Source organism: Delphinus delphis, chromosome 16 (genome assembly GCF_949987515.2).
Source record: "Delphinus delphis chromosome 16, mDelDel1.2, whole genome shotgun sequence".
In the NCBI taxonomy this organism is placed as follows: domain Eukaryota; kingdom Metazoa; phylum Chordata; class Mammalia; order Artiodactyla; family Delphinidae; genus Delphinus; species Delphinus delphis.
In genome coordinates, this window is record NC_082698.1 from 81,055,089 (window position 1) to 81,068,365 (window position 13,277).

At 47.2% G+C, this 13,277-nt stretch overlaps 1 protein-coding gene across 1 annotated transcript in view; it reads left to right on the forward strand.

The window, feature by feature from the left end:
• The window catches only part of SIPA1L2 (signal induced proliferation associated 1 like 2), a 220,763-nt gene extending 208,024 nt beyond the window's left edge, over window positions 1-12,739 (forward strand). The window contains exons 19-22 of the mRNA XM_060035062.1: window positions 6,085-6,138; window positions 6,686-6,809; window positions 7,735-7,816; window positions 11,468-12,739. Of these exons, the coding sequence (XP_059891045.1) occupies window positions 6,085-6,138; window positions 6,686-6,809; window positions 7,735-7,816; window positions 11,468-11,614 (407 nt within the window). The 3' untranslated portion in view covers window positions 11,615-12,739. The remainder of the gene's footprint in view (window positions 1-6,084; window positions 6,139-6,685; window positions 6,810-7,734; window positions 7,817-11,467) is intronic.
• The last annotated feature ends 538 nt before the right edge of the window (window positions 12,740-13,277 follow it).

The window sequence follows — 13,277 nt, forward strand, 5'->3', positions numbered from 1 at the left end:
TGTATAGAGATAGATAGGTAGATAGATAGATAGATTCTTTTTCAGATTCCTTTCCCTTATAGATTATTACAAGATATATAGTTACATAATACTATACCAAATAGTTACATAATACTTAATGGAAAAAAATGTTTTTAATGTTTTAAGTAGATCCCTTAAGAACAGAAACTAAACAAGGGTATCCTTTGAGACCGTGTTCTCTGATTTCGTATTGGAATCCTTGACATTTAAACAAGCAATGAAAAGAAAAAGGGAATAAATTTTGGAAGTAAAGAAATAGTTATAGATATGATTCTATAGGAAATATTTTAAAAATCAGAAAGAAATTATTAGAGATTATAAAAGAGTAGGTAAGATATTTTAAAATATATTTCATATTTTTATAAGCCTCATTTCAAAACATTGTTAATTTTTTCAGTTATCTATTTCTGTATAACAAACCACCCAGAAATTTATGGCTGAAGACAGCAATGGTTTGTTATGTCTGATGAGTCCATGGGTTGGCTAGGCTCAGCTGAGTGATTCCTCTGCTTCCTATTGTTTCAGCTGAGGCCACACATGTGGGTATATTCAGCTGGAGCTCAACTGGGTCTGGAGCCTTAAGGGACTCCACTCATGTGTCTGTACCTGGAACAGCTGGGGTCTAGCCGGACCCTTGTCTCCAGCGGGTAATTATACTTCTTCACATGTGGCTTAAGGAATCAGGAGACCATAAGCAGGAGATACACGGTGTATCAAGACCCAGAACATTATATTCACCACATGCTATTGGGCAGAGAAAGTCCCAAGGCCAGCCCAAGTCCCAGGATGGAAGTAGGCTCTTCCTTCTGGTACGAGGGGTGGCATGTGCGCACAGCCACCTTTGCAGACAGCCTTCCACTTAGCAGTCATAAAGAACACCTTAGGTACATCAGCAAGATCAAATTATAAATTCCTTGGGAGTTAGCCATCATTAGAATTATAATGAGAGAAAAGCACTGGACACTTTGATACCTGAAAAGTCGTAATATATGAAAGGACAGGAATGGAGAGAAAGCACATGGGAAAGAGGAGAGCCCTTCCTGAGTTAATTCACAGACTTCGTACCATTTCAGTTCAAATATCTAAAGGATATTTGCTTCCATTTGGAAAACAGATGAACAATGGTCAACAAAAAAGTTTATTATAAATCAATAGCAGTACAGCAGCATGACAACGATTCAGAAGATAGCAATGAGTCCTTTTGAAGGGAAAAAAAGAGCCCAGGCTGAAATCTGCGTATATTTAAGAGTGAAGTGGGAGTGGCATTTATGTACTCCATTTGGATTGAGGAATTAGAAAAGTCAATTCTAGAAAAAGTAAAGACAGAAAGATTAATGTTTTGGAAGCATGCCAGTGCCGTAATTATGGAGTAATGAGAGAACATACAAAACGTCCTATGACCAGATAAAAGTATTTAAATATTTAGATCTTTTATGAACCTGGACGAGAACATTAATATAAAAGGGGAAGTAGGGGAACATGGGAAAGATTTGTAATAAATGTGATGGATGAAACCGGAGTATCTCCAGTGAATGAAGGAACATGACCCCCCAGAAATGCCAAACGCCCGATAAGCAAACGGTCAAGTCCTGTGTCGCACAGTCCAAAAGATGGATCATACAGTAGATAAGGACTTGAAAAGTGTTCAACCACACATGTAAATGCAAACAGTAACGAGGTACCAGCTCACATCTCTTGAGTATGAAAAACGACGCAGCAGCTCTGGAGAGCTATGAAGAATGCTCACAGCTGGTATCGTTATAAAGATTATAGAAGGATCCATCTTTGTGTTCAGGCAATATGACAGTACGTAACTAGAGCCAGAAAATGTACCCCCCCTTTGACCAGCAATCTCATAAAAGAACAGAAAAGCTTCCAACAGAGAAATGCTATGCAGCATTGTTCAAAATTAATTAGTAAGTGAATAGATAGGTAACGCAGCTCTACTCCAAAAACCAGTGTCTAAACATTGAGAACTCCTTCACACACTTGGGAGAGAGAAGGTGACTCAAGTGCCAAGTGCGATTCCCACCACAGCCCGTGCCCCTCACTGCCCTCTCCTGTGACAGGTTGGAAAACTGGCCGAGTCCCAGTTCTGGCTTGTTGTCACTGGGCAGTTGTTATGTTTAGGTGGGAAGGGTGAGATGTGACCTTCGGCCCATCAGAACTCCTACACAACACCTGTCATCAATGTTAGGCACTGAGACCATCATCTGTCACTTCCCTCATGACATAAAATAATGTGAAGTATAGAGGGACCGAATGACAGAGAGCGGTCCCATGCCCCCAGTATGGTCAAGTGAACAAACCCAACTAGCAAAGCTAGCTTTGGGGCGGACAGTGAAGCCGGGGAAGGGAAGAGTGGAGTGTCTTTAAAAGTTCTAGGATTTAAAGTAGTTCTCTTATCAAAATATCAGAGGTTGCCAGTTGGTGTGTTCTCCGGCATTTGTTGAGTGGATGATGTTGTCTTAAGTGGAAACAGGTGTCAAAGGCAACGTTATAAACTGGTGATTGGAGACTCTGCGTGTCAGCGTCCCGCATGCGTCCCCACAGGCCTTTCCTCCCCTCGGGATTTCAGCTCTTTCCCGCTGGTGGTAACTGTTGCAAGTGGATGTGTGTGCTCGTGACACGTGCAGAATTAACTCATTTGTCAGGCACTGCCATGGGAATGAAATATTCCACATAAGTGCATTTTCTGAAAAAATGGAAGTTTACACTGCCCTTGGTTTCTTAAACAGAGCTCAATAAGCTTACATGTTTATGGTGAGAACTTTTTCGGTTCTGAAGCTTCAGCTTAAATTTGATGAAGTTGTTAGTTACTGTTATTTAATCACTGCATGCATATAAGCATAAACAAAATGGTGCATACGGTAAGACTCCTAAGGTTTAAAAAAACAGGAAAGAAAAGAAAAATGACAGCTACTTAGATGAAAAATGCACCGTTAATTTACTATAGTAAATTCACTTAAATTCTCTCAAAAGTAGGAAAATTGTTGCGGACCAGACAACAGTACTTGTATCTTAAAGAATAAATCCAGAGCTTTTCTTTGTTCATTACTCAGATTCTAGACCATTACCTTGCGTCGTTCATCAGTAGACTGCAAAAGGCTAAACCAAGGTACTTTATGTTTAAAAATGTTTTTTTTCCTGGCGGTCAGTTAAATAAGCTACAATTGGATAAGCCCAGTTGTCAGAAACAGAACCTGTGATTTTCTACCTGTAGCTAGAGAGCTCCAGCTTTTCTGTAATTTGTAGCTGTAGCAAAGACATAATAGAACAGCTTCATTTGTGGAAATGGGTTTAGTTTAATTTAGCCTCACACCCGCGTGTCTCGTGTGGCATACATCGGGCATACATGCTCCTGTCCTACACCCTCGGCAGACATGGCTAGTTGATCAGAGCACCCGTCCCTCCCGATTCAGGCCTGGACTTACGGGTCTCTGACATTGCTCCACGCAGCTTGCCTGGAGTCGAAGGGGTTATTTGCAGGCCACTGTTGTGCCCTGTCAGCTCTGGATTGATACGGAATAGTCTGCTGACTGTTCACCCTCTTGTTTAGCGCTAGATGCACTAAAATAAGAAGCCGACAGTAAACAGCAAGGTCCTGCTGTGTAGCACAGGGAACTATATTCAACGTCCTATAATCAACCATAATGGAGAAGAATATGTATATAAAACTGAATCACTCTGGTACACAGCATTGTACATCAACTATACTAATCAAAAAAATAAATTTTAAAAAAGAAACGGACATTGAAATCAGGTTTTTTGAAGGTTCTTTCAAGGGAAGGATTGTTTCACGTGTAAGCCATGCCCTTATGGCCCCTCTTAGCCAGATTTGCTTGCACGGGAAAGAACAGAAAGGGAAAAACCAAGCAGTGTGGGTGACTGGAAACTGCTCCCCAGTTACATGGAGTTCATACTCCGAGCCTCCCTTTTCTTACAGTTTTGTCTGTGCCTTTCGGTTCCATGTCAGTGATCACTTTGGTTACTGAATATTTATCATTACAGAAGTCAGCTGTGGAGGAAGAAAGCGCCCACTGGAAACTGGTCACTAAGATTAGCTCCTTGACAAAGGAGTCTAGTGTCTGTGCTTCATCAAGTAGGTTTCTGGTTGCATTTCAACCTCCCAGGCTTTTCAGATTCCAAGTGAAATCCTCTTTGTGAAATTACATTGTTGGCAAAACTATTTCTGGCTTCTTGCCTCCTGACCGGTGGGACCTTGTTTCTCCCCAAAGAATGTTTGAATTACTGCCAGTAGCAAGTTCTGTTTCTTCAAATATGTGGGTACTCTGTCAATTAAGGTAAAAATAGATGAAGCGAGCTAAGACGTTTTCATTGAGATATTTAGACTTGACCATCAGAACCAAGTATATTAAGAAAGATACAAGCTAACCAGATTATTACTGGGTTGCATAAAATGTGGATGAGTCAATGAGACTCTTTTAAAAAGTGAGAAGAATAAGTTCTTTTCTTTCACTCCTTTTGGTCCGTAGTTAAATTCACTGTGGAATAAAAAATGCCTCTGCTGTTGATTTTTTTTTTTAACTGGGAAGCATTCCCTGCTTTGGGGCCATCACAGAACAGAGGGTTATCTTGGACACTCCGGTAGACCAGACCCTCTACCCCTCCCCAGGGCCACTCACCCCCGGCCTGTGTGCCCCGTCCTTCCTGCCCACCTCTGCTGGTCACTTGCCATCAGGTGTAAAAGTAGGCAGTGCCCGAGTTATGCTGTTCATCTTAATTAAATTACAAATTGTTTCATCAGATGCAAAACCCCTACTAGTCTGTACCAAGTTGGGAGCTTGGTTGTGTCTCAGGAATGTATAGTTACAGAAGGTCTCTCATCCTGTAGAAGGTGCGAAGCGTGGAGAAGGGCCCCTTAAAGTTACAGGAATGTCGGTTGAGGACACCTGCGTACCTGTCACGGGTGTTGAGGTGTCACGACAGAGGAAAGGGACACATGGCTGGGGAGCGTGCTGTACGGTCGATCAGGCGGGGTGCTCAGCACGGCTCTGAGAGGGCCCGGACTCTGTGGGTGCCCCCGGCCCCTCCGCCATCCTCTCTGATTAACGGGATGTGCGTGACCCTCCAGAATCCAGACGAGCAGGTAGCCTCATTAGGAGAGGCGTCCAGCAGCCAGCGGGAGACAGAGGGGGATAAATTAAGATCAGAGCGCCCCTGACACGGCCCCCGGTGCGATCTCCCAGCCATTAATCAAATCACATGAAAAAGCCACTGCAGCACTAACGCACCTGCCGGATCCCTCGGATCCCAAGTGTGGCTGCGCTCGGGTACCAGGGGGCGGGGGGTGGGTGGTGGATGACTAGATGTGTCCCTGGTCCTCCCCTGTACCTTTGCTTGAAAGCAGGATTTCTCTGCATGCCATTCAGCGTTTCTGGGCCAGCGTTCTTGTGTCAGAGCTCAGCGTCCAGAGCTGGGCCAGTCTGGTTCCCGTTCTGAAGAACATCACATTCCCTTTCCTGCCTAGCTCTTGAGACACTGGATGTGAAGTCACTGGTGCCAGGAACAGAAATGGCCCCGTGCTAAGGAGGGCTAGTCGAGCCGATCGTTGCTCTTACTGCTGTAAACACTGCAGGTCTTCCTCTAAGGGTTTTAGTGAGAATGTGCAGCTAATCTCTCTCACCACCACCATCTTTACCTTCAGGGAGCTGGTCATTTAAGCAAACCCCACATGGTCACGCCTTCCTGTGGCTGGATTGGCACGTGTGTGGCACGCCACTTACCGTTGTTGTGTCACGGCAGCCGTGCGTCCGGCCAGGACCAGGACACGTGAAACGTACCATCTCTCCACACTCTTTGGCGATGCATAATCCTCTGCTGTCTCTCGGGGCAGTTCCTGGCTTGGTACAACACATGCACACAGGCAGATGTGTGCACACACTTACATGCAGATGTGCACACTGGTACACGTGTACACACGTGCCCCTCACACACACACACAGCTGTACTTCCATCACCTGAGCCTGATGTGGGCCCCCAGAGGCTCTCAAGTGAAGAGAGATATCACTGTTCAAAAGAAAATTCTAAATCTTATTTCAGGTCTTGACTCAGATGAAGAACTTGGGCTACTCTGTCACCACACGTCCTATCTAGGTGATTGTCTGGGGCTGTTCGTGGGGTCTCCGTCCTCCGTAACCTTTTCTTTCTGTTTCATTGTCTGCACGTCTGCATGGTTATGGAAGCACGGAGGGTCGGGGACGCACAGGGTGACGTGTCCGGGCCATTGTGTCTCGAGGAAGCTCTCCGGCTTCGCGGAGAGCTTGAGGAGAGGTCCCTCTCCTTGGTTCTGTGAATCAGTCATGTCGTCCCCTGACGCCGTTCTTTCACGCCCAGCCAGCAGCTTGGGCATTTCTTGGGACGTGGACAGAAGAAAGACTGGCTCTAGCCAATCCAGTGTCTGCTCCTTGCTCCCCCGGCTGTGACGTGAGTGTGCCGTGCAGCCCAGAAGGACGGCCGGTCTGAATGCTTTCCGACTGTCAGCAGCTTGCCTGAGCTTGTTCTTCTTTGTTTTGTTTCACACAGGGCAGTAACTGACTGGGGGGAGGGGAAGGTTTTATTTAGCAACTATTCATTTCCACGAAGAAACGGTGCCTGGCGGCTGTTACTAATGCTTCTTTCTGTGTGTGTCTCCCATCCCCAGACCAGAGAGTGGCATCCTTCTGCACCCTGACAGATATGCACCCCGAGCAGGACCTGGAAGGGGCCCAGGAGCTGCCTTTATGTGTCGATCCTGGCAGTGGCAAAGATTTCATGGACGCCGCTGGGTATGTGACTCCTGTGGACCGCCTCCCTCCCGTGTCCCGGGCCCCAGTTGTTAACAGGGATTCAGCTCAGCCCCGGCCACAGCCAGGAAACCATTTCCACCTGCCTTCCCCAGCCCTTCAGGACCCAGAGAAAGGACCGAGCGGGCGCTGCCGGGTGGATGGAGCTTGGCAGCATATCTGCTGTGCTCCGCGGGAGGGTCCTGCCAAGACATGTAGTCAGTGCCCTTGGCGGTGAGGCTCTCGGGCCGGGTGGGAGGGTGTGACACCCGGTCAGCATCTGCTGCCTGATCACTGCAGCGGCATCAGACGGGGGTACCTCGCTGACCGTCCTCCATCTGCCGAGGGCGCGCTCCCGCCCACCAACCCTGGTCCCGCCCCCAGCCCCACGGCTCCCACTGAGGGGTGCCGAGAGCGAGCCGTCTCTACCCGTGTTCTCGGCGTGCTCGTCACCCACAGAGCGTATGTTCTTTCAGTGTCACCCACGCCTAATTCCAACCTCTCTGTCAACTCGAGTTATCAACAACTTGCATGTTCATCTTGGTGATGAGCCTCTTGATACTTCCTTAACAGAGAAAGGCAGATTTGGGGAAATTGAGTCTATATTTGGTTCTCAGGACGTCGTTCTGGTCTGCCTAATCTCAGCTGCTAATTGCATTTCGATCACCCATCTTTTGCTTTCTTACCAACGTGTATGCCTGTAGAGATTCTGAATCCCCTTTTAAATCAAAAGCGACCCAGGAGGGATTTTTCCACCAAAGCAGCAGTGCGTTCACTTTCGACATCTGACAGAATCTTATTTATTTCCTTGCGGGGCTCTAAGCGCACAATAGAATGTTTTACGTGAAAACTTTACCAACGAAAACTCTCGACTGCGGTGTCGACTTCAGCGCGCTTGGGTCTTTCTAAGTCTTTCCTTCCTTGCTAGAGGGCGGTCTCCATCCACACTGACCGGGAAAGTGAACCAGCTGGAGCTGATTCTTCGGCAGCTGCAGACCGACCTTCGGAAGGTAAAGCAGTCGATTGGAAGCCCGTGCTCCGAACTCTTTCTCTCACACAATCAACCATTTTTAACGATTAGGAATTAAAAAAAAAAAAAAAAAGACACTCAAGAAAGATAACTGCCCTAGTCAAAACCCAACAGTAAATGGAAACGGAGACTCCTGAGGTCTGATTCCATCTTCCTGCCCACAGCTGCTGTATTTCATTGTAGGGGACACAAGGTCCTGTAGATAGGACTGAATGAGGTTGAGCCCTGGATGGCCAGTCTTCAGGATGAGGCAGAAATGCAGCAGGCGAGCGTTTTTCAGTTCAGTGAGTTTCAGTTGCACCAACATTTATGAGCTGACCTAAGAAGAGTTAGTGGCTGTCAGGAAGCCTGGGCTCCCCAAGCTGCTTCCTCCTACTGAGTCAGCGTCCGCTCTGCCCATCACCCTGTGCGAGCTTGGTCCTCAAAAGATGTGAAGTCATTCATTCCACAGACATTTGCTGAGCTCTTTTTGGATCAGCACCGTGTTATCAGTAGCCGCTTTGCTATCCGGGGAAATGGAATGGAGTGCTGTAGCTGGAGGGTGATGGTGAGGCCGGGAGGGGCCGTGGGGAGGGTTTTGTTGGTGGAAGAAGGGAGAGGTGACAGCTGGCATGAACGCTGGTGGAGATGATCCATTTGGGAGGGAAATAATGTCCTGAGCCTAACAAGGAGGGAGCTGGCCTGGATGGGAGTAAGGACCGTCCACACATAGTTACCAGAGCAGAGTGTGTGTGCGTGTCTGTGTGTGTGTGTGCGTGTCTGTGTGTGTGTGTCCGTGTGCATGCGTGCACACGTGCATTCATATACAAGTACAGGCCTACCTCAGAGATATTGCAGGTTTGGTTCCAGACCCCTGCAATAAAGTGAATATCACAATACATTGGATCACATGAATATTTTGGGCATATAAAAATTATGTTTGTGGTATACTGTAGCCTGTTATGTGTGCAATAACATTATGTCTATAAGAACAATGCACATACCTGAATTAAAAAATACTTCTTATGCTAAACAATGCCAAAACAATTACAGCACGTTGAAGATCACAGATCGCATAACAAATGTAATAATAATGAAAAAGGCTGGGATATTGGGAGAATTACCAAGCGTGACACAGAAACATGAAGTGAGCAGATGCAGTTGGCAAAATGGCGCTGACGGACTTGCTCGGTGCAGGGTTGCCACAAACCTTCAATTTGTAAAACACTGGTATCTGCAAAGCAAGGTATGGCTGCAGTCCAAACAGAGACAGTTGGCAAAGTTCCCCTCTGGTTGTTTCTTTATTCCAGAGCTGAGGGTGAGCGATGGGAAGGAGGGTGAGGGATTTAAGGATGGAGGGTAAGGTGTAGAGTGGAGGATAATTGGACCAGATGTATTTGGTAAGACTGCGGCATAAGTTAGGTGTTTTCCTCCAGTGTGGGTGACCAGCTGTCCCAGCTTGCTTGGCACGGAGCGTTTCCCAGGACACAGAACTTTCAAAGCTGGCACTAAGCACGTCCCAGACCAGCTGGGCCAGCTGGTCACCCTGTCTCCAGATGTAGGTGTAGAAAAGTTAGAGAGTTGAACTTAACCAATATTCGATTTCAGACAAGAATTAAGACCAGCAGCGATAGACAAGGACCATTCAGTGTGTATAGGATGTGATTAAACTGAGGGACTCGGAGTCTAAGGTGGGTGAGAAGGAATAATGTCATCACGGGGGTGTCAGTGGACGCTGACAATAAGGTAAGATTGGTAGATTAGATCATTTTTGGAGGGGTGGATACTGGAGAAATTATTTTAGAAAGACAGGAGGTGGTGGTCAGGCAGTGGGAGCTTGAAGCATTTAGGAAGATATGCGGTTATCAGTAATAGCTTCAAGGTACAGGAAATGGCCCCAGGAGGGGAGGTGAGGAGGGCAGTCTTCGAGGTCACCAAGAGACTGAATCAGGTGGAACATCTACGGCGTCTTAAGATCATCAATAAGCGTGAGGGATGGAGGAGGAAAGAAGAAGGTGAACCACATTCTAGAATCTTCCATGATGGGAGGGAGTGGAGATATAGTCAACCATGGCAAAGAGCAGGGGTGGCAGGTCTTACAGCCCATGTCAGGCTTCTCACGGGAGCTGGGATTTTAGGGGAGAGCAGTTACCTGCACCGGGCAGCCGGGGCGAGGTGTTGACCTGGCAGCCTCCAGGCCCTGTGCTCTTCAGAACAAGCCCTTGTCCCCAGGAGAGAGTCAAGACTCATGTCTAGCTGAAGATAAAGGGAATATCCAGGGAAAAGCTTGAGAGATTAGCAGGTTTCGGTGACACAGGATGCATTCCATGGGTGGAGTTAAAGGGTCAAGGGGTCAGGAGAGGTGGGCAGCTGAGCCGCAGCAGGGCCCTGGGGATGTCTGAGCCGTGTTGGGAATGAGAGCCCTGGGGCCTGGGGTGGCCAGGAGCTTGAACCTCTTGTGACTGAGGGAAGTGGGCTGAGTCAGCCATGAGTTCTAACACCAGCCTCCACTTGGGACCGGTGTCTTTGGTCGAGAGGTGAGAAGGGACAGGAAATAGCAGCAAAGCTCGAGGGCAGGGCCAGACATGCCGAGGGGACCAGTCTCCTGAAGAGTCTTAGCCCCCGGCTCACCCGCACGGCCGTGGGCACAGGGCTGCAGGTGCATCTGTGGAGTTAGCCATCAAGTCATCTCCCACCGCCACTGTGACAGTGACCCCCCTCTCTCTGTCTGGGGCAAGACATCCCTTTCAGCGTCTGGGAGCTCAAACTTGTGTTGTACGTTTTCTGTTACTGTCTATTGGAAACTCCAGGTCTGATTCTTATGAAAAATCTTTTTTTTTTTCTTATTACTATTTATTTTCGGCTGTGTTGGGTCTTCATTGCTGAGTGCGGGCTTTTTCTAGTTGCGGCGAGCGGGAGCTACTCTTCGTTGTGGAGCACGGGCTCTAGGCGCGTGGGCTTCAGTAGTTGTGGCGCGTGGGCTCAGTAGTTGTGGCTCGCGGGCTCTAGAGCGCAGGCTCAGTAGTTGTGGCACACGGGCTTAGTTGCTCCGAGGCATGAGGGATCTTCCCGGACCAGGGCTCGAACCCGTGTACCCTGCGTTGGCAGGTGGATTCTTAATCACTGCGCCACCAGGGAAGCCCCTGAAACATCTTGATAATTTGTACATAGTTTTTAGTGGCACCCTTTGAAGGTCATTAGGGAAATACACTGTCCCAGGAAAGCTTTAAGATGAGATGAGCTCGTGATAAACAAGCCCAGGATCAGCGGCTATGCTGATTCCGACTTGTCCAGTAAGGAGATGCACCCGGGAAGCTCTGCCCTCCTGTCCAAGGCTATACCTTTTCCCAGGCCCCCTTTTTCAGAGAGAGGATAGTATAGACTGTGGTTAATCACCTTCCCGTATAACAGCTGTCTCGCTTCCTGCTGGGAACAAAGTGGGATGAAAGGAAAGAATATTCTGAGTTACTCGTCCCCACCCCCCTGTTTTTGGCAGAAACTAGAGCGGGCAATCAGATTCCCTCTCGCCTCAAGAAATAAATAAGTAAATCAGTAAAAAAAAAAAAAAGGGTAGAAGCGTTCGGACCGCAGCTGGGAGGAGAGAGCGTGTCCGGCAGATGCATGACCATCTGTTTCCACCCCCTTCCCCCAGGAAAAGCAGGACAAGGCCGTGCTGCAGGCCGAGGTGCAGCATCTGAGGCAGGACAACCTGCGGCTTCAGGAGGAGTCGCAGACGGCCACGGCCCAGCTGCGCAAGTTCACGGAGTGGTTCTTCAACACCATCGACAAAAAGCCGTAACCTGAGCGCCGCCCAACCAGGGGCCCCGGGGAAGCCCGGGGTCCCTTCACAGTCGCCAACATGTGGTTTCTCGCTGTGCTTCCAGCCCACCGTAGCTGTGCTTGCTGTCCCACTCTGTCTAGCACCACGCCCCCAGCAGCACAGGGAGCCGCCGTGTGACCGCGGAGAGCAACGCTCGTGAAGATGAATGTAACGCTGGTGTCGAGATGAATGTAAACTCTGGTGTCAGTGTGGCCCTCTGAGGCTCTGCTGAAACGGAGCTCTGCGTGGGCTTCCCTCCTGAGGGACGAGGGTTGGGTTTTATGTCCTATATATCAGGTGACTTGGTAGAGATATTAAAACAATTGACCATAGCTTGGGCTTTAGAATTGTAAAATAAACATGAGAACAAATAATCAGACATATACTTTAATGTTAAAGGTGCTCTATTTTTTTGGATGTACAGTAGTTTTTATTTCTACAGCCACATTATCATAGCAATAAGAAAGAGGCAGGGGAAATAGTTGGAAAAGCCGTGTCGGGAGGGGGACAGAAAAAGCACTGATGTGTCTAACACGAGTTCAAATGCAGTTCCTTTAGAGACTTATTTATTTGCAGGAGCAAACGGTGCCTGAATATTAACAGTGTTCTGATTAAAAAAAGAAAAGAAAAGAAAAGATACATATGCCTTGTAAATGGCTCACTGAGTAGTTACTTCAACTCTTAGTTCACTTTTGTATAGTTAATGCTCTGTTGAAAAAAAAGAGTCAACCTGCTTACTTACGAGAGCTCCCCTGTGTGCCATGAGCCAGCAGAATCGCTTGTACGATGCCAAATTTGTTTTATCTTTGTACAGAAGCTTCGATGAAGTGTCTTGTATTTAACACCCTTATTTAAGCTTATTTAACCTTAAATTGTTAATTTTATAAACGTTGGTTTCACCTGCACTACTCTGGAGGGCGGTGTAGGTAGCAGCGGGCTCAGCAAAGGCTGAGCTTGCCCAAGCAGAGTGAGGAGTGGGGCAGGACCTTCCTTCTAACAACTGGATGCTGCTAGTAACAAGTTGTTTGTATTGCTTTACCATTTTTAACTGTTCTATTTGAGATGAACGTACATTTTGCTTTTTTAATAAATGTTTAAAAGAGTCCACACAAGGAACAGTGTTGTCAGGTGAATGTAGACGTTGGGGTTCTCATATGTCCACCATCTGAGTGTATGAGTATTTATTCCTGGTAATTTAGGACCTTAATCTGTACTGAGTACTACTGAGCCTTCTTACAGAATCCCAACCTGATTTAAAGTAAAAAGTTACTAGTACTGATTAACGGCTGCCACGTGCCAGACACTGTCCTCTGCACTTCTCATAGATCTCATTGAATCCTAACAGTATCCTTACTAGGTGGGTGCCGGGATTCCCATTTTACAGCTCAGTAAACGGAGGCTAAAGTCAAGTGATTTACCCAAGATTGCCTTTCATTTTGATTTTTTTTTTAATTTTTAATTCAGCAAAGCATTTGGTCTTGCTTACAAGAAAATAAATGCAATAAAGTAATAGGGATTTGAAAAATAATCAGGAAGGAGTAAACTGCAAACTTGAATCAAAGGTGAGACAGAAAGAAGACAGAACGTGAGCCAGAGTGGGAAGGGAACCACAGTAATCACGGTACAAAGTTCCCCACCTTCC